Source organism: Solanum stenotomum, chromosome 8, assembly GCF_019186545.1.
Source record: "Solanum stenotomum isolate F172 chromosome 8, ASM1918654v1, whole genome shotgun sequence".
Taxonomy (NCBI): domain Eukaryota; kingdom Viridiplantae; phylum Streptophyta; class Magnoliopsida; order Solanales; family Solanaceae; genus Solanum; species Solanum stenotomum.
In genome coordinates this window covers 18,962,576-18,989,235 of record NC_064289.1, presented here as the reverse complement: position 1 = coordinate 18,989,235, position 26,660 = coordinate 18,962,576, and the positions used below count along the sequence as shown (strand labels likewise).

At 34.7% G+C, this 26,660-nt stretch overlaps 2 protein-coding genes across 2 annotated transcripts in view; both read right to left on the bottom strand.

Moving 5' to 3' along the window:
- LOC125872090 (sesquiterpene synthase 12-like) overlaps window positions 1–26,660 on the bottom strand; it is a 335,684-nt gene that overhangs the window by 148,072 nt on the left and 160,952 nt on the right. The window lies entirely within an intron of this gene.
- LOC125872092 (sesquiterpene synthase 12-like) lies at window positions 16,456–18,865 on the bottom strand. The gene is made up of 7 exons (XM_049552767.1): window positions 18,756–18,865; window positions 18,359–18,623; window positions 17,899–18,274; window positions 17,572–17,790; window positions 17,211–17,349; window positions 16,848–17,096; window positions 16,456–16,749 (listed from the first exon to the last, which is right to left on the bottom strand). The coding sequence occupies exons 1-7, from the start codon at window positions 18,840–18,842 to the stop codon at window positions 16,456–16,458; spliced, it is 1,629 nt and encodes a 542-aa protein (XP_049408724.1). The 5' UTR covers window positions 18,843–18,865.

Sequence of the window (26,660 nt, the reverse complement as noted above, 5' to 3'; positions counted from 1 at the left end):
GGATCTCTTGAGAGACTCTTGTCACTTGAGCAATTATTCAACTACACAAATGTCAATTATAAAGTATTAGAAGAAGATATGACAAGTCTAATATAATTTCTTCTAAGTTAATATTGTTTTTATTTTGTTAGGAAGAGATCTTGTATATGTTTATCTCTTCCTTCTTTTTTTTTTTTTTGTAATTATTGTTCAATCATAGACATGGTAGTAGTCAAGCCTAATCCCTCAAAATCAACAGGTAAGGAATGGCTTATCCAAAAACAATAAAAAAAATAACCCATACACTAAAAATTCTTGTAGGTTTATTATTCAAATTATGGATATGTGTCATTATGTAAATAATACAGTACGATACAATAGAAAATAGTACAATACAATACGATCCGTTAACCATAAATGTCATGTGAAGAACAAGGATATCCGAAAGTTTCTTGATGGTATCTATGTCAGTGAGAAGGGTAAAATTGTTGAAGAAGAATGAGTATTTTAGAAGTAGGCATGTTGGTAATTACCTATATCCCAAATGCTGGTTTTACTGTATATTTTAAGTTCTTTTGGAGACTATATATTATAGATGATACAACACAACACAATACAATACAACACAGTATGATACAATATAGCACAACACAATACAATACAATACAACACAGTATGATACAATATAGCACAACACAATACAATACAACACAGTATGATACAATATAGCACAACACAATACAATACAATACAATATGAAACAATACATAACAATAATCAATGAATAAGAGGAATCACTGGTTCTTTTTGTTATAAAATATTCAGTAGAAAGACAGAGAATAACCAAAAAATGTATCGAGCAAGTGTGTTTTATTATACTGCTGCAAGCTCTCTTTATACAAGTGAGTTACAACGACTAAGTGCAGAAAAATAGGAACCAATGTAACTGGTAGCTTAACAATTGCTAAACAGTTAAAGATAAAATATTCTACTAAGTTACCTACTGCAAATCAAACTCTAGAAACAGAACTACACCTACGAAATAGAAATCTACTGCCAACAAGCTTCTATAAATTAGGATAGCAGCTAACAAAATCACTTATTTTAACACTTTTATTATCAATCACATAAATAGAAGAGTAAAAGGAATCACTGGTTCTTTTATTATCAATTACATAAATAGAAGGATTTCAAGTTATATGCCTCCAAATTAGTACTTGACCATGCGTCGGCATAATTATCCTCATATCTTGACAGGTTCAACCAGTAACAAGTTAATCATGTTTTTAAGTTTGCCTTTGGAGTTTGTATCCATCTTCCTCTTTATATAAAATGTCCATCACACATACGAAATATAAAGCTCGTTCGCGAACAAACATTGGTACTTCAATTGGACAAATGAGTTCTTTGTTTATGTCCTTCCATCCGTTGACTACTTCTTTGTGAAACTTAGTGTATATCTCTTGCTTCGACGCTCCATAGTCTTTCATGTAGCATTCAATGGTTGAAGCTACATGTTCTCTTTGTTGTTCATTCTACATGAAACAAATTTCAATATATCTTTAGTACAATAAGTATCTAAAATTAATAGAAAGAAAATGAATTACGTATTATATAAGATATTGTTTTATTACTTCATGTCCAATCATATCGTCCATTCATCTGTTAATTATCAATGCTGCACGAACTATTAAAGGTTCATTTATCATCCATTCAAATGTGTCTTGGCTTATAAATTCGTCCATACCGATCAAGGAATTAGTTGTTTCTGCCATCATATACCCACAACTTACTAGTCCATTCTCGAAATGCTCCTCATATTTTGGAGTATAGCCAGCATCCAACCATTGAGCTTCCTTAAAATAGGCTCTCACCAACTTTTTCATCTAAATAGTTATTGTAAAAAATAAATAATACAGTAAAAGTACTACTTAGTCGTCTTTTGGAATGAGAGTGATGATTAATTTTAATATAAGTTAATGAATATTAATTACCTCATATTTTGCATAGTATACACGGTCCGAGTTACCTTCTTTTGCCAATAATTGTTCCATTTCATTGTAAATGTGTTGAAGAGCTTGATAGGCAGGTCTCATATATGGCGGTAGTGAATCAATCACACTAATGTCCCATCTAAAAGTCAAGTATCAAAATTAATTACAATGTACTAGTAATTTTTTTTACCTCTTGCACATATTGTTGTGTAGCATTTCACAATAACGACGTCAAGATATGTTTTTTCACACTCATCAATAAGGAATTATTCACATAATTATATAAGTTAAGAGAAATAAGTATTTTTAAAAATAATCTGTTCTAGTCCAAATAGTAGTTATTAATCTCTCTCATAATATATGTACTTTTACCTCTGGATTACATCATTGAAGGGCACAAGTTCGTCATAGGTTGCATAGGCATCAAAAGTGTCATCAATAATTGAGTTCATCTTGAGTACTTTTGTTAGTATTTTTCTAGCACGACTATACTTTGGCTCAAAATACATTCCTAATATCCAAAAGTAACACTCAACCAATCTGTCTCTTGCATATGGATATTTATTTGCAAAATCCAAATCTTTCCACCACCTACATGCATCAAAAGAACAACAATTTTGTTGCATGCATTTCATTTTTATTCTAAATTACCATTACTCATCTAATTAAAGAAGATATATAGACCAAATAATGTAGTACGTACCTTGTAAGCTCATTAAGCTCTCTTTGGTGGAACTTTTGCAGCACGTTGAAATCCAATTTAGCAAATTTCAAAAGCAAATGGTTGTGTGCATCATTGTTTTCGTAAATGGATATGTATTTCCTTGCTCCCACTCTTGGTAAAGTCATGCGAATAGGCTGTTTTAAGGCTTCAGTAACTTCAACCTTAAGAGAGTTATTGCACAAGTTGGAGACAATAGACTCGAGATGAGTAGTGGTAAAGGTAAGAGCTTCTTCAAGAATCTCCTCATCGTGCACCCTCAGATGTGATACTTCATACAAACTCAATAATCCTTGGACATCATTAGTAAACGTTTCCTTGAATTTCCCATCTTGGTTGGTGAATTGCTTGAATACATCTGGTTAATTTAACATCATATTCATTGTTAGTAAACCTTGAACACCTAAGTAATAAAGAAAAGTAATAAAGAGTAGATTTACCTGAAGACATGTAATGACCTTGTTGCCTCACAACTCGAAAACGAAGAGAAACAACGTAAAGGTTGTCATCATTCTGTTGGAAATCATAAAAAATGTTTTGAATGGATGTTTCAATTTCATTAACGAAATGATATGCCACTCCCAATCGTTGCATTGCGTCTATCAACAGTGTACTAAAAGGAGAAGGTTGTAGATTCTAAGAATTAAGAATGACAGAGGCAAGTGGATTATGGAGATAATAAAATTGCCAAAGTTGCCGTCAAACACTTCCAAAGACAATTCAACCTTAGCCATCCTAACAACGATCATACTATAATGGACTACATTCCAAAAGTCATTACAAATGATGATAATAAGATGCTAACTAGGATTCCTGATGAAAAAGAAATGAAGCAATTAGTTGTCTTTAGTATGAGTACAGAAAGCTCTGCAGGTGCGGATGGATATAATGATATGTTTTTCCAATCTTGTTGGTCTATTATCTACATTGATGTTATTGCATTTTTCAAGGGCAATAATCTCACTAAATTCTATACTTATTCCTGTTTGAACTTGATTCCAAAAATTGAGTCTCCAACTAATTTTGTTCAGTTTAGACCTATTAGCTTAAGCAATTTTACTAACAATATGATTTCTAAAACTTTAGCTAACAGAATCAATGCGTTACTTGGCAAATTGATTTCTGAAAATCAAAGTGGATTTGTTACGTTCCTGGTAGGCTTATGCTTATTATTGATAATGTTATGCCCGCTCAGGAGATTATTCATGGAATTGCAAAAGATAATATAGGTGGTAATGTGGTTTTAAAATTAGATATGACTAAAGCTTATGATAGGCTCTCTTGGTTTCTTCTAATCAAGGTTTAAAACAAATTGACTTTAATAATGATTTAGCTACGTGGGTAGATGAGGTAGGATCTTTTTCAGCAAAGATCTTTGTAATATTAAGGATGACAGATTATCGCGACTTAGAAAAATTCTTGTTGAACAAAAGCTTTATAATGAATTTAAGGGTACTTGCTTTGGACACTTGAGGCATATTGCATATTATTTTAAGTTCAATGGATATATTTTTCATTATATGTTGCTGCGACGTGTGAAAAATGACAAAAAATTGCATGAAATTTAGTTTTGTGTGAATGATAAACCTACATGTTTTGGCTTAAAAGAATTTGCATTAATTACGGGGATGAATTGGTCAACATACCCCCGTGAATAAAAAATGAACAAAGTCCTTAGAAAAGGTGAGAATTTTCATTTCAAGGTGACAAGGAACAAGAACATCACTGGTACAAAGTTGATGAGTTTAATCAAGAGTAACAAATTAAATAAGGATAAAAGTCGAAGTGCTCATTAGTTTGGTTCATCCACGTGATGTTGCTTGCCCATGATCGATCTAAGATTGTGGATTCAAAACACATCAAAATGACAGATGATTTGGATTTATTCAAAAGTTATTCATGAAGGGAAGAGTCTTTTGATTTAACATTGACCTACCTGAAGAATCGAATTAATTTGAAGAATTAGGGGGAATATATAATGAAAAGAAGAATGCATCTTATGCTCTGTACAATTTTTTCTGGGCATTTATGGTACTTTTTATTAACCATTTAGTCAATTTATGAAATACTTTTATTTATTTGGTAGTACTTCATAAACTCTATTTATTTGTTTGTTATTCTATGGATTCCAAGTTTGGATATATGAGGCTTTTTCACATCTTGAAAAGTATGTCGGGAAGTCCTTGGCTACTCCAATGCCCATTCCCCGTTTACTCAAATGGAACATAACAAAGAGCAATAATATAGTTGAAGGTGATCCATTTAAGTACAAAGGAAGAAGTACAGAGGTATATATTTATGTGTTATTATCTAACAATATTTTTAAATTAGTAAATATTGTGTAATATTTATATTCTTTTTTTAGACTGTGCACCCATACCTTACCCCTACTGTCCGTGAGATGGAACAAAATTACATGGCACTATTTAAGCCATATACAGATGAAGTGAATGACACAACCATATTTTTAATGCTTCTAAACTACTAAAATGTATTTACTAATGAGTTATCAAGTGATTATGGAAGATTTTTCAAGCTTCTAAAATGATGGAAAAATAATTTTGAAGCTTGGTTTTTGAAAGAAAATGGAGTGAAAATGAAAGCAATGAGTAAGATGATGATGATTTTACAAGTGAAGTGGATAATATGACCAGAAAATTGGTCGGAATCGGCAAAATCAGCAACAAAACAAGCCCCTATTTAGATTTCTTGTTGGAGAGTTTTTCTTTTTCAAATATAATTTAAAAAAATGAAAATACACATATTATTCCATATTTGTTGGAAAAGAGGGGGGGGGGGGGTATGTATATTGAAAACTTAGAAGATTCTTTTGTATGTTTCAAGTAGTTCACATAGGTGATGTCATAATTAATGGGTATACCACAAATTTTTCAAGACTTATGACTTCACGTCCAATTAAGTCTTGAGAGTGGCTATTTTGCCAACTCTCCCGAGTAACACCTATCTACTTGTTCAATTATTAATGGTTTAAATTTAATTTTCTTAAATATTAGTCTAACTATAATTAAAAACATGACTAACTCCTGCAAATCAACAAGAAAGATAATTTTTTTTACACTATTGCATATAGTGTAGACATGCAATTTTTAACCTCTCCCCTCCACCTAGGTTTTTACAATACTTTAGCATTAAATATTTCTTTTATAGGCTTAGCTTGGACTTGGTTTTCCTCCAGTGAAGATCCCCTCCATTTCCCCAGTGCACCATTCAATGAGCGACACCTATTAACTTGTTTAATTAATAATCTAAACTTAATTTTCTTAAATATAATCTAGCTATAATTAAAAAAACACCAACTCCTGCAAATCAACAAGAAAGATAGATTCCAAAAAAAATACTTGTTTGAATTGTGATCCTCTGAAATTGAACCAAAGACTGGGATAATCTGGATGTTAAAACCCCTTGAGAAATATGGAATTTTTTTTAAAAGATGGTTGCCTCATTTTTTGTTAATATGCATATTTATTGCCGCTAAAAAAAATGTCATTCTGATAGACTTAAGTGGGAATGATAAAATAAGAATAAGTTGAAGCAGATGTTGAGGGCAGAGTGTACATTACCTTAGCCAGATATTTTGGTAGAAGTTGTTAGGGATATGGATATATACGTGTAGTTAGTTAGAAAATAGCAATTGTTAATTGTCAGCTTTATAGAGTAGGATATATACTTTGTAGTGGATGTACAAGCTAACTAATTCATTTTTCTCAACACGTATACAATTCAGTTTCTCTATGACTATCAATGGTGTTAAAGACTTTTTTACATAGGTTTTTTTTTTCAATAATGTATAAAAACACGTGATTTAATTTTGTCAACAAGAAATTTTAGGTGTCTTTGGGTGCTAACTTTAACACTTCTCCATCAAACAAATAACTAATAGAAAAAACAAAGATTAATAAATTAAATTAGTCAACAATAATTACTAATTAAAACTAAGCCAACTAGAATTAGAGAGAAAAAGGAAAATATAATCTTTAAAACCCTCGATTGTTGAAGCTAAATTCACAATTCTTAGGCTGCGAGTTATTTTTATTTTTAAAGTGTCACCTCCCAATTTTGAACCTGGGTCTAGCGGGAGGGAGTTTCGCTCTTAACCAGTGACACCACAACAACTTTTGGTTTTGTGGGTGCCATTTGTTTATTTTACAATATATTACAAAAAATACACCTATACATACATCCAATTTCGATCGAAGCTTGTGGGTGGCGTGACACTCCTACCAGACACAATAGATCCTTCCCTGCATGTAACACTCTGAATTTTTAAGTTACGACCCAAATCATTCTTTATTTACTACATGTAAAGTCGTATCGGGTGATTCTTAAATTACTCATATATGTAAAAGATCAATTCTTTAGTGTTGGAATAAATTTGGATATGAATTAAGGTTACAAGAACCCCCTAGCACAATGTTGAGTTGAAAGCTTCCTTACCGATTAAGTTTTGACATAAGATTTCACTTATGTCAACTTCAAACGATCATATCTCCAAGCACATAATGAGTTAGGTGGCTCATGACCTAGCAAATTAAAGGTCTTTGAGTCCTCTTTCCAGTTCTACCAAGCTTGGACCCGTAGAATGGACTTTTGAGCTTGAAAATTGTATAAATTCTACAGATTGGATCTACGGTCCGTAGAAACTTTTACGGGTCATAAATTGGACCCGTAAAATGAGATTTTTAGCTGAAAAGTTCAATATAAATTCAACGAATGGGATCTACGGTTTGTAGAACAAACCACAAATTGTAGAACAAACCACAAATTGTAGATAGGCCCGTATAAGGTTTTTGTCACTCCCCGAGCCTACACCCTGGGGGGACTGACACTCGAGAACCATTGCTGGCCCCAAGCAAACCCTTGGCTTGGCTAGACTCTCAGTGGAAGACTTTAAGAATTAATAAAGGAAATCAAATTCAAACTTTACTCAAACTGTCTCAAAGTAAACTTAGAATGTTTTTGAAATAAACATTCAACTAGCCAAACTGGAAACTCAAGTCTCAACATAAACGAAATAAAAATGAAAAGACTCAGGAACTAATGTCTATTTATCAATGAAGCCTCTAAATACTATGAGGTATGTCGGGACAAGACCCCCGATCATCCTAACACCTGAAATAAATGAACTATAACAAAAGAGATCCTCCAAAAGCAAAGAGGCTCACCAAATAACTCTGGAGCTCAAGTAGATCAACGGAGCACTGGATGTTGATCCTGGTTACTTGTATCTGCATCATAGAAGATGCAAACCAAATGGCTTTAATACATGAAATGTACAAGCATGGTGGGGGAAATCTAAACAAGACATAAGCTTGAACTATAACTGAAAGGAACACTTACCTTATTGTCACGACCCGAGCCTACACCCTGGACGTGGCCGGCATTCGAGAACCATTGTTGGTCCCCAAGAGAGCCCTTGTTGGTCCCCAAGAGAACCCTCATCCTGGTTGATTACAAGTGGAAAACTGATTCAAGCATACAAAGCTTAAAACTGAATAAAATCAATAACTTAAATACCAAGCTTTAACTCAAAAGAAAACTCTGAATAAAAATAATATATTCAACTCTCCATAAAATTGGCAACTTAAATCTTTAAAACATTTAATAAAATAAATGAATAATACAGACTTCTCAACTATACTGACTATCTATGAAGCCTCTAACTGATAACGATGGAATTCGGGACAAGACCCACGACATCCTGACTGAACTGAAAAGTAAATAAAATCCTCCGGAAGCAAGGAGGCTCACCATAGCTAACTCGAACTCTCAGATGTATCAACAAAGCTCCTGTTGATGATCCTGAATACCTGTGTCTGCATCATGAGAAGATGCAGGCCAAATGGCTCAGTACGTGGAATGTACGAGCATGTAAGGGGAATTCTAAAACATAAACATAAGCTTGAAACTTGATAAAAAGGAAACATACTTACCTTTTCTCAAACTTACTCAACTCAAGGAATACTCAAGGATACTCAAAACTACTCAAACTTACTCAAATCAGAAGTACTCAAGGATAAGATACTCAACTCAAAGATATATTATTCGACTCTAGGTACTCAACTCTGGATACTAAACTCAATATGACGGAACTCATTTCTATATAAAGCAATTTAAAATAAGTGCAATATAAAGAAACAAACTATTTAAAAACATGTTGTAAACTTTGTGTGTATGCAAGGATACAACATAACTCTGAAATGTATATAAAAATACAATAAATAATGTATATAAAAATACAATAACTTCTGTGGAGTTTCTCTAACCGACAACCATCACATAAGAGCTATAATGATGATACAACGATCTACCTCACACTGCCAGCCCATTCTATACCCGGCCAAAGGTATAGAACCTGAACTACTAATGGATCCACTAATCTATGTGAAAAGGGTTCATCTAAAAAGTATGACCCTTTTATACCGATGATGGCTACATGGTTTATGGGGGCTGTGAGTTATCTGAACTCTCCCCCATATCGGTGCTCAATACTACTCCCAAAATATACTAGCTCTTTATGTTTTAAAAACATACTTCTTTCTGTGATTTGAGATAAGTACTAAAAAAAAACTTAGCTCAAAAGCTAACTTGGAAATCTCAGTTTCCTCTCTTGCTTTGATTAGAAAGCGATTTCTCTTTTCTGAAAACTAGCCCGAAAGCTCTTTGGAAATCTCAGTTTTCGTTCTTATTTAAATGTGAAAACATTTTAAATCTCTTTGGGAATACTTAGTCCCCATATACTTCTTTGAAGAACAGAAATTCAACTTTACTCTTTCTCAACTCAGTGCTCAAGTCTTTAAGACATGTTTTAAAACAATTTGTAAAAAGACTTCTTGAAATAGGGTTCATGCTGAATTATGGACATGAACGACTCAATTCAAGGTTTTCAATAACCATGCATTGAACTCAATACTTGGAACTCAACAACTCCCGAACTCAAGGATTCAATGATACTACTCATCTCAAGAATGCTCGACTTGGAGGGTTCATACGGAATTATGGGGATGGACTACTTAACTCAAGGACTCAATGATACCTCTCATCTCAAGACTGCTCGACTCATAGGGTTCATGCAGAATTATGGGCATGAACTACTCAACTCAAGGACTTCATGGGTACTATGTAATAGTCACATGATTAGAAATGAATCTTAAAGAGGGATTAGGAACTCAACACTTAAAGGCTTAGAACTTGAAGATACCACTTCTCTGAAAGATACTCAACTTACGAAGTTCATACTGAATTATGGGCATGGAACAAGTCGACTCGAAGGTCTACATAACTACATGGAAATCATGTATACGACTCTTCTCATTCTCTTACTTACTTCCTCAAAACTTAGTTCAAACCAATAGTTGATCTCAAAGGATTCACAATTGAACTCAAAGGCTTTCTTGAACTCTACTTTTAACTCTCTCTTGAATGTGAATTATGAATTCAAGAGTTTGGTTCATGACATGAAAGATCTAGGTGATAGTGTAGACTCATGAATACATTCTCCTAACTCTCATGCTCACTTACTTGAGTCTTGAAACAAATTATTAGAAATTGTAGAAGACACCTCAAAAGGACTCAAAGAGACTTTCTCTAAATGATCAGAAGAACTCTCTGAACTTAACTCTTAGCTCTACCTTGAATTTAAATTATGAATTCAAGTTTATGATCATGTTATGAATGATTTCTAGGTGTTTAGAAGTAGCTTAGAGTAGTTAGAATCTAAAAGGAGTGAAGGTGCACTTTAAACGAACTCAAACGGGGCAACCGTTACCAAACTGGATGGGGCAGGCCACCCTGGCGCTATGGGTGGCGTGGGGCACCAGCCCCTAAACTTCAGAGGAGGGTTTGGGGTGCTCTGGCTGGCGTATCGCGCCAAGCCCCAACCTAGAAAACTCGACAAAATTCTTTGCTCGTTTTCTCACCCTAATTCGCCTAGAATCGAATAGGGTCTTCCCCAATCACTTAGAATCAATTACTTAACATAAGTACACTCTAATCTACTCAATACAGCCCTTAAAACACTCACTTTGATCTCAAGAAATCATCCAAAACCCAACACAATAAGATTTAGAATGAACTTCAATAGCACCTATCAAGAACTTAAATCTTTCAACTTCAAGAATGAAATTTGCGTTGAAAATAACATGTTTGGCGTGTGGGTGAACAAAACCAACACTATGGAAGCTTGCATACCTCTTAGGGATTAAACCCATGGCGAAAATCCGCAACAAGACGCAAGAATCTCGACGAACGCTTGATCCTCTCCTCCTTTTTCCTCTTTTCTCTTCTTCTTTTCTCTTCTTGTACTCTCAACTAAAACCCTAGGCGTAAACTAGATTATAAAACTGAACCTAATAGGATTAGACCCTTAAAACCTTACTAAAAACGAATTAAATCTGATTTGGTAAGGAAAAGACCAAAATACCCCTCACTATTTTCGGCTAACTTTCCTTAACTGGACAACCTAACTTCAAAAGGTCATATCTCACTTATCCGACCTTGAAACTTAGCAAACTCAGTGGTGTTGGAAAGATAATTCAAAGATATTTCCTACGGTATTTGGTATCACACCTAAATCATCTTGAGCTAGATGTTATGGTCGTTTTAAGTTGACCCAAAACCCATACTTAAGCATAACTTGCAAAATTTCAGATTTTGCTATTTCCAATTTAATTCTTTTTGAAACTCAAGGTGCTACATCTAGTGAACTTAACACTTAAGAAATTTTAATTCCTCGGTAAAAACCTACTCACAACGAAGGATGGTTCAAGTCTTAGCTCAAAAATTTTCTGGGGTGTTACACTTATCTCAACTCAACTCAGAGATACTAAACTTATTTCAATATAAAGCAGTAGTAAAGCATGCAGTATAAAGAAAAGCTTTTAAAATAGTAGATAACAACTTCATGTATTTAAAGAAATACGATGTACTCTGATTGTATGCAAGGATACAATATAAACTCTGTTTGTATTTGAAAATACAAATTTAACTCTGTGTATATAAGAATACAAAATATCTATGTGTATTTAAGAATACAAATACCTCTGTGAGAGTTTCTCTAACCGACAACAATCACTATAAGCTATGTGATGATATAACGTCTAACCCACGTTACCAGAGCCGTCCTATACTTTGCCGAGATATAGATTCTACTACTACGTGGATCCAGTAGTTTATGCTAAAAATCATTAATGAATCATCTAAAAAGTATGACCCTTTTCTACCCACGTTGGCTACATCGTTTATGGGGGCTGTGAGTTGTATGAACTCTCCCCCATATCAGTGCTCAATACTACTCCCAAAATATACTTAGCTCATTATATTTTAAAGAAAATATTTCCTCTTTCTGTGGTTTGAGATTATTACTCAAAAACTATCTCTTTGTGATTTGAGATTATTACTCAAAATCTATCTCTTAAAAGAGATGAAACTCAACTGCTCATGAAAACTCTTTTGGAAATCGGTGTTTTCCCTCTCGCTTAAATGTGAAAATATATACTCTTAGGAATACTTAGTTCCCGTATATAATTTTTAAGAAAATGAATGCAACTCTACTCTTCCTCAAACTCAGTGCTCAAGTCATTTAAACAAGTTTAAAAGATTTTAAAAGACTTATTAAAATGACTCATATGAACTATCAAGACTTGACTCTTAGCTCTACCTTGAATTTGAATTATGGATTAAAGGTTATGATCTCATGTTATGGATGATCTCTTGATGATTAGACGTACCTTAGAGTGTAGAAATCACTTAGAAAACATAGGTACGATTCGAGGGAACTCAAACGGAAAGAAGGACTAAAGGGTAGGGGACCTGGCGAACCTGGCGTACTGAGTGGTGCAGGGTGCCAGACCCTTAACTACTGAGGGAAAGTTGGGGCGCACTGAGTGGTGCGGTGCCCTAGGAGCAAAACTACAAAACCCTTGTTTTGGCGCATTGCTGGCGCAGCGCGCCTACCCCGGCCCAGAACTTCCCAATGAATTTTCTTACTCGTTTTTCGACCCTAGTTTACCTAGAATCGAATGGTTTCTTCCCCAATCACTTAGATTTGATTACTCATTATTAGTACACAAGAATCTACTCAGAAACAACCTTGAAACTCATACGATTGTCTGAAGAACTCATCAAAACCTCAACAATCAAGATTATGAAAGAAACTTCAATAAAACTCATCAAGAACTCAAATCCTTTACTTTCAAGAATGAAATTATGCTAAATTAATCATGATTGGCACGTGGGTGAACGAACCCAACACTATGTGAACTTACATACCTTTTAGGGATCAAACCATTGGCGAAACAACAATTTGAATTGCATGAAATCTTGAAGAACGCCTTGACTTTTCTCCTATCTCCTCTTCTTGAACTTTTCTCAAAACCCTAGTGTAAATTTAGATTCACAAAACTGAACCAAATCAGTTTAGACCCCTAAGTATTACCAAATTTCACCTAAATCTGATTAGGTAAGGAAAAGACCAAAATTCCCCTCTTAAATCCGAGTAACTTTCCTTAACTGGCAGACATATTTTCAAATGATTATATCTCCCTCATACGAGCTCGAAAATTAGCAACATCGGTGGCGTTGGAAAGATAATTCCAAAACCTTTCATTTGACATCTTATGTGCCACCTAACTCATCTGTACTGAAAGTTATGGTCATTTGAAGTTGACCCAAAACTCACATCATAAGCTTAACTTGCAAAATTTCAGATTTTGCTATTTTCAATTTAGTTCTTTCTATTTTTAGCTCTTTCAAATACCGAGGTGCTACAGTTTTCGTTAGTTTTTAAGAGGGATAGTTTATGTCACGCCCCGAGCCTACTGTAACACCCCCAAAAATTTCTAAGTTAAGACTCGAATCATTCTTCATTTACTTGTAGGGTCATATCGGGTGATTATTTGGGCAAAATGCCACATGTCATCAATTCGCTGGTTATCTTTTTGTTTTTGCCAAAATTTATTGTTTAAGAATTATTTTGGGGGAAAATGACAAATGTCCTCATTTTATTTGACACTTTACAGGTCACTCGCGAGTGCAACACACAATATATTTTTGCTTATTGAAAAAAAAAGTGTCAAAATGACGACATTTATTTAGTGACATTTGAAAAAAATGTCAAGAAATAGAGATTTTCTTGACAATTATGAAAAAATGTCACAAAAATAATGATATTTAATTTAAATGTCATAAAAACAACGACATTTACCATAAAATGTCATATAAACAACGACATTTACCATAAAATGTCGTATAAACAACGATATTTGACGTAAAATATCGTAAAATTAGTGACATTTGGGTAAAATGTCATAAAAACTATGACATTTGATGTAAATGTAGTAAAAACAACAACATTATTTACAAATATCGTAAAAACAATGACATTTGGTAAAATAACGTTAAAAAGTTATGACACAAATGTCAAAAATATTTAGTTGCTAATATCGACATTTGCACCTAATATTAAAATCTAAATCTTTTAAAGAAATTTCTCACTCTTTGAATTTAACTCTAGAAAATAAAATTTGATGCATAAATATAATGTAAATAATTATAATAAACTCTCTATCTTTTACTAATTAATTATTGAATAAGTCTTACTTGTAAGCTTAAATATAAATTAAAGAGCTACGTAATTTTATTTTGTTTTTTACATTATTTATAATAGGTAATGTTTTAGCCATAATTATTAGTTACATTTATAGAATTTGTAATACAAGTAAAACAAAGTACAAGATATTTATAAAACAATAAAATTAAGGAAGACAATTAAGATCCCCAAAACCTAGCCCTATTTACATTATTTTCCACAGAAGCCACAATACTCCTCTCCCATTTCCCCATCAACTTCCGAATGAGAAAATAGTTTTAAACTATAAATCTTCTTTCTTTCCTTTCATTTTTATGTGATGAACTCATTATTGTTCTTGATCCTTACAGAAAACAATGAAAAGAAAGGAAAAAAGATTTCTAGTTTCTTTTTCTTTATGCTTTTTGAATTTTTGGTTTTAATTTTTTCTGAATTAAAGTTTTAGTGTTTGTATATGTATTTATGTATTACGACTTTTGAATTATATAAATTTTTCGGCTAACAATCTAATAATTATATCTTTTTCCAGGTTAACATAAAAAAAAAGATTGGTAGTTGGCCAAAGAAAAGTTATATAAATTTTAAACAAATCATTAGACACTCTGTTTCTTTATTATATTATATAGTTCCAATTTTATAAATGTGAACTTTTTGTGTAGGATTTTTGTAGAAAGTGAGATCTATTATTTACAACAAATGCTTGGTTGTGAAGAGATGATTCCATAAAGTTTTGTTGCGGAAATTATTCAACAAGCTAAGGAATTAACTCGTTAGAGTAATTTTAATTTAGATAGATGTTGGAATTGTTCTTCTTTTATTTTTAAGCTGTATAGATTTGAATTTTATTTTACACATAACAAATTCTTTGATTTATTATTTAATTTGTTCAAAGTACTTGTAATATTATTACTTTTTTCTTTAGTTTAGATTTAAAATGTGTTTACATCACATATATTCCATGTTTGTAAAGTTTGACATTTATGAATATACATTTAAATTTGTGTTACGTAAAAAATTGAATAGATTAATATTTTAATAAATTTGAAATCAACGCTAATTGAAATTTTACAAAATTTTAACGTGACGTTTATAAATGTCAGAAAAACTTTTTTACCAACATTAATCTAAATGTCAAAAAATTTAAATGATATTTTTTATATGTCATTTATTTAATACTGTCATTAATCTAAATGTTTGGAAATTGAGTGACATTTTTGGTATATGTTGTAAATAAATGTTAATTTATTCTCGGCATTTTTTGTGCATGTCATAAATAAATGTCGTTCATTTATTATCGACATTTTTGTATATGTCGTAACTAAATGTCGCTTAATAATTACCGACATTTTCCTAAGTGTCGAATAATTTACGACACTCAAATTTCTGACATTTGAAGTAAATGTAAACTAAATGTCGGAAAATGAATTTACGACATTTAAACAACTTAATACGACATTTATATAGTATCGTCATATCTCTATTTTCTTGTAGTGAGTCCTTTCAAATTACTTTATTTGCCGCCTTTACAAAAAATAGATTGTCCAAAATAATTGTTATTTTCAAAAATCAAGATATAATTGTGTATCACATTTTGCCATTAGGAATAATTATTTTTGGAAGTAATAAACATTGACTAATTAGTATAGAAAATCTTAGTGAAGAGCACATACACACTCCAATAGTCTTTTTTTTTTATTAGAAAGAAATCTTGTATAGGCGTATCTCTTCCTTTTGAAGATTGTGGGATCAATTTTTATTTATTTTTTTGCTCATGAGGTTATAAGGTCAATGTCCCCTTGTTTGTTGAATTGTTGTTCAATTATAGACATGGTCTGGATCAAGTCTAACTCCTCAAAATGAAAGGGTAAGTAATGGCTTAACTATTTTAAAAAAAGGAAAAGAATTGAATACAACTTCACTCATATTTTATTGAGGAAATATAATAGAAAAACATCTTTCTTTTGGTCAAAGTAGAGAAAAAGATAAATCCAACGTTCTTTTGCTTGATAGTAAATTAAAATCAACTTGCTTCCAGATATTCCTAAGAGGAATCACTAGTGCTTTTATTATCACTCGCATATAAATAGAAGGATTTCAAATTATATGCCTTATTTTGCTCCAAATTAGTACTTGGCAGTGCGTCCACATAATTATCCTCATATCTTGACAGGTTCAACCAGTAACAAGTTAATCATGTTTTTAAGTTTGCCTTTGGAGTTTGTGTATCCATCTTCCTCTTTATATAAAGTGTCCATCACACATGCGAAATATAAAGCTCGTTCGCGAACAAACATTGGTACTTCAGTTGGACGAATGAGTTCTTTGTTTATGTCCTTCCATCCATTGATTACTTCTTTGTGAAACTTAGTATATGTCTCTTGCTTCGACGCTCCATATTCTTTCATGTAGCATTCAATAGTTGAAGCTACATGTTCTCTTTGTTGTTCAGTCTACATGAAAGAAATTTCAATATATCTTTAGTACAATAAGTATCTACAATAATAGAAAGAAAAGGAATTACATATTATATAAGATATTGTTTTATTACTTCATGTCCAATCATATCATCCATTCGTCTGTTAATTATCGATGCTGCACGAACTATCAAAGGTTCATTTATCATCCATTCAAAAGTCTCTTGGCTTATAGATTCGTCCATGCCGATCAAGGAAGTAGTTGCTGCCATCATATACCCACAACTTACTAGTGCATTCTCCAAATGCTCCTCATATTTTGGAGTATAGCCAGCATCCAACCATTGAGCTTCCTTAAAATAGGCTCTCACCAACTTTTTCATCTAAATAGTTATTGTAAAAAAATAAATACAGTAGAAGTACCATTTAGTCGTCTTTTGGAATGAGAGTGATGATTAATTTATGTGGGTTAATATAAGTTAATGAATATTAATTACCTCATATTTTGCATAGTATACACGGTCCGAGTTACCTTCTTTTGTCAATAATTGTTCCATTTCATTGTAAATGTCTTGAAGGGCTTGATAAGCAGGTCTCATATATGGCGGTAGTGAATCAATCACACTAATGTCCCATCTAAAATTAAAGTATCAAAATTAATTAGAAGGTACTAGTAATTTTTTTATGTCTTGCACATATTAATTGTTGTGCATTTCACAGTTTTTTCACACTCATCAATAATGGATTATTCTCATAATTAAATTAAGAGAAATAAGTATTTTTAAAAATAAACTGATGGTGTAATTTTCTTGTCCAGATAGTAGTTATTGATCTCTCTCATAATATATGTATTTTTACCTCTGGATGACATCATTGAAGGGCACAAGTTCGTCATAGGTTGCATAGGCATCAAAAGTGTCATCAATAATTGAGGTCATCTTGAGTACTTTTGTTAGCATTTTTCTAGCACGACTATACTTTGGCTGAAAATACACTCCTAATACCCAAAAGTAACACTCAACCAGTCTGTCTCTTGCATATGGATATTTATTTGCAAAATTCAAATCTTTCCACCACCTACATACATCAAAAGATCAATGATTTTGTTGCATTTCATTTTTATTCCAAATTACCATTACTCATCTAATTAAAGAAGATATATAGACCAAATAATGTAGTACGTACCTTGTAAGCTCACTAAGTTCTCTTTGGTGGAACTTTTGCAGCACGTTGAAATCCAATTTAGCAAATTTCAAAAGCAAATGGTTGTGTGCATCATTGTTTTCGTAAATGGATATGTATTTCCTTGCTCCCACCCTTGGTAAAGTCTTGCGAATAGGCTGTTTTAAGGCTTCAGTTACTTCAACCTTAAGAGAGTTATTGCTCAAGTTGGAGACAATAGACTCAAGATGAGTTGTGGTAAAGGTAAGAGCTTCTTCAAGAATCTCTTCATTGCGCACTCTCAGATTTGATGCTTCATACAAACTCAATAATCCTTGAACATCATTAGTAAGTGTTTCCTTGAATTTCCCATCCTGGTTGGTGAATTGCTTGAAGACATCTGGTTAATTAAACATCATATTCATTGTTAGTAAACTTTGAACACCCAATTAATAAAGAAAAGTAATAGATCTAGTAGATTTACCTGAAGACATGTAATGACCTTGTTGCCTCACAAGTCGAAAACGAAGAGAAGCAACATGAAGGTTGTCATCATTTTGTTGGGACGCATAAAAAATGTTTCGAATGGATGTTTCAATTTCATTATCGAAATGATATGCCATTCCCAATCGTTGCATTGCATCTATCAACACAAGTTTTTCTTCACTACCCTCTGGAGCTTCCACAAGCATTTTCCTGATTGTTTCTTTGTACTCATCAACTTCAACTTTTTCTTGGTTACTAATTTCCTGCATCCCAAAAATACACATCATACGTTAATTAATTAATCAAATATTATGTTAGGTCTTAAACGTCTCGTTGTAATATTTAGACAACAATTAACGTAGAAAAAATGTATTAAAGAAATATGTGTGACTGACAGGAGCATAAGAAAGGAAATGATATCCCCAAACAGTTGGGTGAAAATTTGCCAAGGGGCGACACTTAATAGGAGAAGAAGCAGCCATTGCTTGTTCAAAGGCTTTTTTTTTTCAAGCTTAATTTGTGGGTTTAAGTTGTGCTAATAGGATGGCCTATTTATAATGCACCGTAGTCCATTGAATTGAATTTTTAGGATTCATTTAATTTGTTATTGGTTTCTTAAGTCTACATTATAAGTCAAGGCTTATTAATTAGAATTAGTTGTTAGAAAATAGCATATATACAGCGGAAGCATTTTAGAATCATACATCTTACATGAATATATTAAAACACATGGTTAATAGTATATCCTAACAATCTACCGCTTAGACTCATAACCATGCACCTACAACTCTAACACCCAATTCCTTCAACATGCCTATTAGAAGACTTTTACGGTAAAACTTTTGTGAAAGGATCTGCCAGGTTATTTTCTGATGCAATCTTCGCAACCATCACATCTCCTCTCTGTACTATGTCTCAAATCAAATGTTACTTTCACTCAATGTGCTTTGCCTTCTTATGACTTTGTGCTTCCTTTGAAACCGCACCACTATTACAATGGTTTAAAGATGGTGATAAAAACACAAACTACTTTCACAATGTACTAAAGACTAAAAGGAGAAGGTTATAGATTCTAAGAATTAAGAATGACAGAGGTAAGTGGATTATGGAGACAATAAAATTGCCAAAGTTGCCATCAAACACTTTCAAAGACAATTCAACCTTAGCCATCCTAACAACAATCATACTATAATGGACTACATTCCAAAAGTCATTACAGATGATGATAATCAGATGCTAACTAGGATTCCTGATGAAAAAGGAAATCAACCAAGTTGTCTTTAGTATGAGTACAGAAAGCTCTGCAGGTCCGGATGGATATAATGGGATGTTTTTTCAATCTTGTTGGTCTATTATCTGCATTGATGTTATTGCATTTTTCAAGGGCAATAATCTCACTAAATTCTATACTCATTCCTGTTTGACCTTGATTCCAATAATTGAGTCTCCAACTAATTTTGCTGAGTTTAGACCTATTAGCTTAAGCAATTTTACTAACAATATCATTTCTAAAACTTTAGGTAATAGAATCAATGCGTTACTTGGCAAATTGATTATGAAAATCTAAGTGGATTTGTTTCTGGTAGGCTTATTATTGATAATGTTATGCTCGCTCAGGAGATTATTCATGGAATTGCAAAAGAGAATATATGTGGTAATGTGTTTTTAAAATTAGATATGGCTAAAGCTTATGATAGGCTCTCTTGGTCTCTTCTAATCAAGGTTTTAAAAAAAGTTCGACTTTAATAATGATTTAGCGACGTGGTTAGATGAGGTAGGATCTTTTCCAACAAAGATCTGTGTAATATCAAGGATGACAATTTATCGTGACTTTAAAAAAAATCTTGTTAAATAAAAACTTTATAATAAATTTAAGGGTACTTGCTTTGGACACTTGAGGCATATTTCAGATTATTTTAAGTTCAATGGATAGATTTTCCATTACATGTTGTTATGCGTGTGAAAAATGATTAAAAAAAATACATGAAATTTAGTTTTGTGTGAATGATAAGCCTACATATTTTGGTTTAAAAGAATTTGCATTGATTACGAGGCTTAATTGGTCAACATACCCTTGTGAATAAAAAATGAACAAAGTCCTTGGAAAATGTGAGAATTTTCATTTCTAGGTGACAAGGAACAAGAACATCACTTGTCACGCCCCGAGCCTACACCCTGGGCGGGACGGGCACTCGGAGACCATTGCTGGCCCCAAGCGAACCCCTTGGCCTGGCTTTCTTAACTCAGCGGAAACCTACTTAAGGGAATAGCTCAATGCAATGCAATATTGCAAAACAACTTAACTTGTGAAAAAAATATGGCCATAAGGCAACCTGAATCTCAAAATAGGATATTTACATATATACATAGATAAGAGACTCAAAACTAGCTGACTGACTGTCTGTCTATGAAGCCTCTAAAAATACTGAGACGGATGTTGGGACAGACCCCACAACATCCTAATAAGACAAAGCTAAGAACACAAAACATTTGAGTCCTCCGGAATGCAAGGAGGCTCACCACTGACTCTAGAGTGCTCAGCTGGATCAACGACGAGCAGGATGCTGATCCGGGGTACCTGAATCTGCATCATCAAACGATGCAGGCCAACTGGCATCAGTACGTGGAATGTACGAGTATGCAAGCTGGAAAACTAAGCAACAGAGGCTAGAAGGAAATCTGGAAGAAACTGAATAGCTTACCTGGCTCAACTCAACTCAATCTGACTGACTTCTTTCAATATAAGACAATTTTAAACAAATGCGATATAAAGAAAGATTGTTTAAAACATGCTATAAACTCTGTGTGTATACAAAGATACAATAAGCCTGAAATGTATATAGAAATACAATGAACTGATGTATATAAAAATACAATAGTCTCTGTGCATGAAAATACAATAACTGTTGTGGGAGCTTCTCTAACCGACAACCATCACATAAGAGCTATAGTGATGATACAGCGATCGACCTCACGCTGCCAGAGCATCTTACACCCGGCCAAAGGTATAAGACCTGTACTGCCTAATGGATCCACTAGTCTAATATGAAAAGGATTCATCTAAAAAGTATGATCCTTTTCTTCCCATGGTGGCTAACATGGTTCTATGGGGGCTGTGGGTTCTTTGAACGCTCCCCCAATTCGGTGCTCGATACTACTCCAAAAAATGTACTGGCTCTTATGTTTTTAAAACATATTTATTCCTGCTGATATGAGGTAATTACTCAAAAACTAGCCCGAAGGCCCCTTTGGAAATCTCAGTTTCCAACCTTATTCAAATGTAAAGACATTTCTTTAAAACTCCTTGGGAATACATAGTTCCCTAATAACTTTGAGAAACGATCTCAACTTTAAACTCGTGACTTAACTTGAAATTGAGACTCTTACTCGACTTGAGACTTGAGACTCTTACTCGACTTCTAACCTCACTCGACTTGGAACTATCTGTCCTTGAATCGGAATTTATGAATTCAAGGTGTTCGATCACATGTTATGGAGGGATTCTTGAACGTTTAGACGTACTTTGGAGTGTCGGAAGCAACTATAAAACATAGGTATAATACTTAGGAACATGCATGAGAAAGTGAGGAAAGAAGTGGGGAAAACTTGACCAAGACTTCAGATTTCTGGTGACACAGATGGCACCTACGGACGCCATCGACGGACCGTAGATGGACTTACGGTCCGTACTGCAGGTCCGTAGATCGCGTCAGAGATTTCCCCAGAATTCATTTTTTTTAAAAAAGACTAAGTGTTGACCTACGATCCTGACTTACGGTCCGTGGATCAGGTTACGGACCGTAGGTTGTGACCGTAGATCGATGCCCCAAAACCCAACTTCTGTCCCGATCGACGGTTGACCAGTACGGATCGTCAATCGACCTACGGTCCGTAGGTCACGCCCGTAGATGGGGATCGGCAGCCCAGAAATTTGCTGCGAATTTGATGGTGAATCAACTCCAAATGGTCATAACTCTTAGAATCATAATTCCCTCGACATACGCTAGATTTCAACAACACAACCAACCACATCAACAACAACTAACAACTTCAACAACTAACAACTTCAACAACAATTCCAATCTTTTCTCAAATTATAAAATGAGCTTGGTGTGTGGGGGAAAGGATCAACCCACAAAAAGAACTCACATACCTATTAGGGATCACCCCCGATGATAATCCACGACGGAAACTTGTTGATCTCCTTTCTCCTCTTCTTCTCTTCTTCTTCTCTTCTTCTTATCTTCTTCTCCTGTCAAGAACCCTAACTCTTTCTCTTTAAAATGGGATAAAAGAAATGATCCAAAATCAGCCTAACACACCATGTAACCTCAAGAGAAAGAATTTGGGAAAAGACCAAAATACCCTTAAATTTCCGGACGGATTTTCCTTCCAACTGCCCATCTTCTAAAATGGCGTAAATCCCTCATACGAACTCGGAATCGAGCAAACTCGGTGGCGTTGGAAAGATCGTTCCACGAGCTTCGCAACCATAACTGGAAATACTCCTAACTCATCCTGAGCTAGGAGTTACGACTACTCAAAGTTGGCCAAAAACTCATTTTTTTCCATACTTAGCCAAATTTCCAGATTTCAAGCTCCTTCAAAGCCACTTCAAATTGTCGGATGTTACAATATCTCCCCATTGGGAACATTCGTCCTCGAATGAGGTTACTCTTATAAGGCTAAGGGTGTAACATTAACTCAACACCCAACAAACCATCATGCAAACGCAACAACAGAAACGACATGCTCATTATAATTTAAAGAGCACTAAGAAGGAAATTAATACCTTGATCTGCGGATTCAAAGAGATATGGATATCTCTTCTTCATGTCTTCTTCGGCTTCCCAAGTAGCTTCCTCAACAAATTGGTTCCTCCAAAGGACCTTAACTGAGGCTACATCTTTCGTTCTCAACCTACGAACTTGACGATCCAAGATTTGAACAGGAACCTCCTCATAAGATAAGTTATCATTGATCTTTATACTTTCAGTCGGTAGGATCAATGAAGGATCGCCTATGCACTTCTTCAACATGGAGATGTGAAATACCGGATGAACCGCTGCTAGTTCCTGTGGTAACTCCAACTCATAAGCAACATTGCCAATCCTCTTGGCTATGCGGTAAGGTCCAATATACCGGGGACTAAGTTTCCCCTTCTTACCAAACCTCATAACGCCTTTCATGGGTGAAACCTTCAAATATACCCAATCGTCTATTTCAAATTCTAACGCCCTTCTCCTAACATCGGTGTAGGATTTCTGACGACTCTGTGCCGTTTTCAACCTCTCTTGAATCACTTTCACCTTCTCCATAGCTTGGTGAACTAAATCTGGTCCTATCAACTGTGCTTCACCAACTTCAAACCATCCAATAGGAGATCTACATCTTCTCCCATAAAGAGCTTCATATGGAGCCATCTGGATGCTAGAGTGATAACTGTTGTTGTAGGCAAACTCAATGAGAGGTAGGTGATCATCCCAACTCCCTTTGAAATCGATTACACAAGCCCTCAACATATCCTCTAAGGTCTGAATAGTGCGCTCTGCTTGCCCATCCGTCTGAGGGTGAAAGGCAGTACTTAAGTTCACCTTTGAACCCAAGCCCTTCTGAAAAGATTTCCAGAACTGTGCAGTAAACTGTGCACCTCTATCTGAAATAATGGAGATTGGGACTCCATGAAGTCTCACTATCTCTTGAACATACAACTTGGCATAATCTTCTGCTGTATTGGTAGTCTTTACCGGTAGAAAATGAGCTGACTTTGTCATTCGGTCGACAATTACCCAAATAGAATCATGCTGTCTGCGAGACCTCGGCAACCCTGTGATGAAATCCATATTGATCATCTCCCACTTCCACTCTGGAAGTTCTATCCTCTGAGCCAAACCACCGGGCCTTTGGTGTTCAACTTTCGCTTGTTGGCAATTTGGGCACTTAGCAACAAACTCAGCAATGCCCTTCTTCATGCCAGTCCACCAATAAACTTCACGCAAATCACGATATATCTTGGTGGAACCTGGATGAACGAAATATCTGGAGCTATGAGCTTCCTCCATAATCTTCTCTTGGAGTCCATCTGTCATAGGTACGCACAATCTACCTTGATATCTCAATACACTATCTCCCCCTTGTTCAAAAGCTAATACTCTTTGCTTCTGAACATTTGCCTTCAACTCAAGCAAAATGGGATCTTGATCTTGCTTCTCTTTCACTTCTGACATTAATGATGACTCGGCCCTACTCGTCATCGCTATTCCTCCTTCTGTGGAATCTGTAAATCTGACTCCCAGGCATGCCAGTCTGTGCACATATTTTGCTAACTTTCTCCTTCCTTCTTCGATATGGGCGGTGCTACCCCTAGACAACCTGCTCAAAGAATCAGCAACAACATTAGCCTTACCTGGGTGGTAAAGAATACTCAGGTCATAATCCTTGAGTAACTCTAACCACCTCCTCTGTATGAGATTAAGCTCTTTCTGAGTGAGCACATATTGAAGGCTCTTGTGATCAGTGAATATGTCGACATGCACACCATACAAGTAATGACACCATATCTTCAAAGCAAATACCACAGCAGCTAGCTCTAAGTCATGGGTTGGGTAGTTCTTCTCATGAACCTTCAACTGTCTGGAGGCATAAGCTATAACTTTGCCATTCTGCATTAAGACACAACCCAAACCAACTCTGGATGCATCACAATACACCACAAAACCTTGAGTACCTTCTGGGAGCGTCAAAACTGGAGCTGTAATCAATCTCTTTTTCAATTCCTGAAAGCTTTTCTCACAAGCTTCAGACCATTGAAATTTCACTATCTTCTGAGTCAACTTTGTCAAAGGAGATGCAATAGTCAAGAACCCTTCAACAAACCTTTTATAATAGCCAGCTAATCCCAAGAAACTCCTAATTTTAGTTGGAGATGTGGGTCTAGGCCAATTCTGCACTGCCTCAATTTTCCGAGTATCAACCTTAATTCTATCACCGGACACAATGTGGCCTAGGAACGCCACAGATTTAAGCCAAAACTCATACTTAGAGAACTTGGCATACAACTCTTTGTCTTTCAAAGTCTGAAGAACTGTTCTGAGATGACTAGCATGATCTTCTTCATTCCTTGAATAAATTAGTATATCATCAATAAAGACAATAACAAACATATCTAAATAAGGTTTGAAGACTCTATTCATCAAATCCATGAAAGCTGTCGGCGCATTGGTCAAACCAAAGGACATGACCAAAAACTCATAATAACCATACCTGGTTCTAAAAGCTGTTTTTGGGATATCACATTCCCTTACCCTTAACTGATGATAGCCTGATCGGAGGTCAATCTTTGAAAAACAAGTGGCACCCTGAAGCTGATCGAAAAGGTCATCAATCCTCGGAAGAGGGTACTTGTTCTTGATGGTAACCTTATTCAACTGGCGGTAATCTATACACATTCTAAGGGAACCATCTTTCTTTCTCACAAACAAAACCGGAGCGCCCCAAGGCGAGACACTTGGTCGAATGAAACCCTTTTCTATGAGATCTCTCAACTGCTCTTTCAACTCTTTCAACTCTGCTGGTGCCATTCTATATGGCGGAATAGAGATAGGACGAGTATCTGGAATGAGATCTATGCCGAAATCTATTTCTCTCTCCGGAGGAATTTCGGGTAGATCATCAGGAAAAACTTATGGAAACTCTCTTACAATAGGAACTGACTGGAAATGAGGTATCTCAACACTAGAGTCATGAACTCGGACTAAGTGATAGATACAACCCTTCGAAACTAACTTTCTTGCCTTAAGGTACGAAATAAAACGACCCTTAGGCACTGCTGAACTGCTACTCCACTCTATGACTGGCTCATTCGGAAACTGAAACTTAACCGCTCGAGTTCTACAATCTATTGATGCATAACAAGCATGAAGCCAATCCATACCTAGAATGACATCAAAATCTACCATGTCTAGCTCAACCAAATCAGCCTTGGTGTTCTTGTGACTGATGGAAACAGGGCAATCACGATAGACTCTTTCTACTAGAATAGATTCCCCAACAGGTGTAGAAACACAAAAGGGTTCACAAAGTCTTTCAGGAAGAACCTCAAACTGATTTGCAACATAAGGAGTTACAAACGATAAACTTGCTCCTGGGTCTAGCAAAGCATACACATTAAAAGCAAAGACTTTGATCATACTAGTGACAACATTTGGAGAAACCTCTTGCTCATGGCGACTGGTGATAGCATAAAGGCGGTTTGCTCCTCCACCTGTATTAGAAGCAGCTCCTCTAGGTGCCGTCCTGTC

Coding starts and splice junctions, on each gene's coding strand:
- LOC125872092 (XM_049552767.1), bottom strand. CDS start 18,842: ATGGCTGCTTCTTCTCCTATTAAGTGTCGCCCCTTGGCAAATTTTCAC. Junction 17,350..17,571: donor TTCAATGATGTCATCCAGAG/GTAAAAATACAT, acceptor CTTTAATTTTAG/ATGGGACATTAGTGTGATTG. Junction 17,097..17,210: donor TATACTATGCAAAATATGAG/GTAATTAATATT, acceptor ATAACTATTTAG/ATGAAAAAGTTGGTGAGAGC.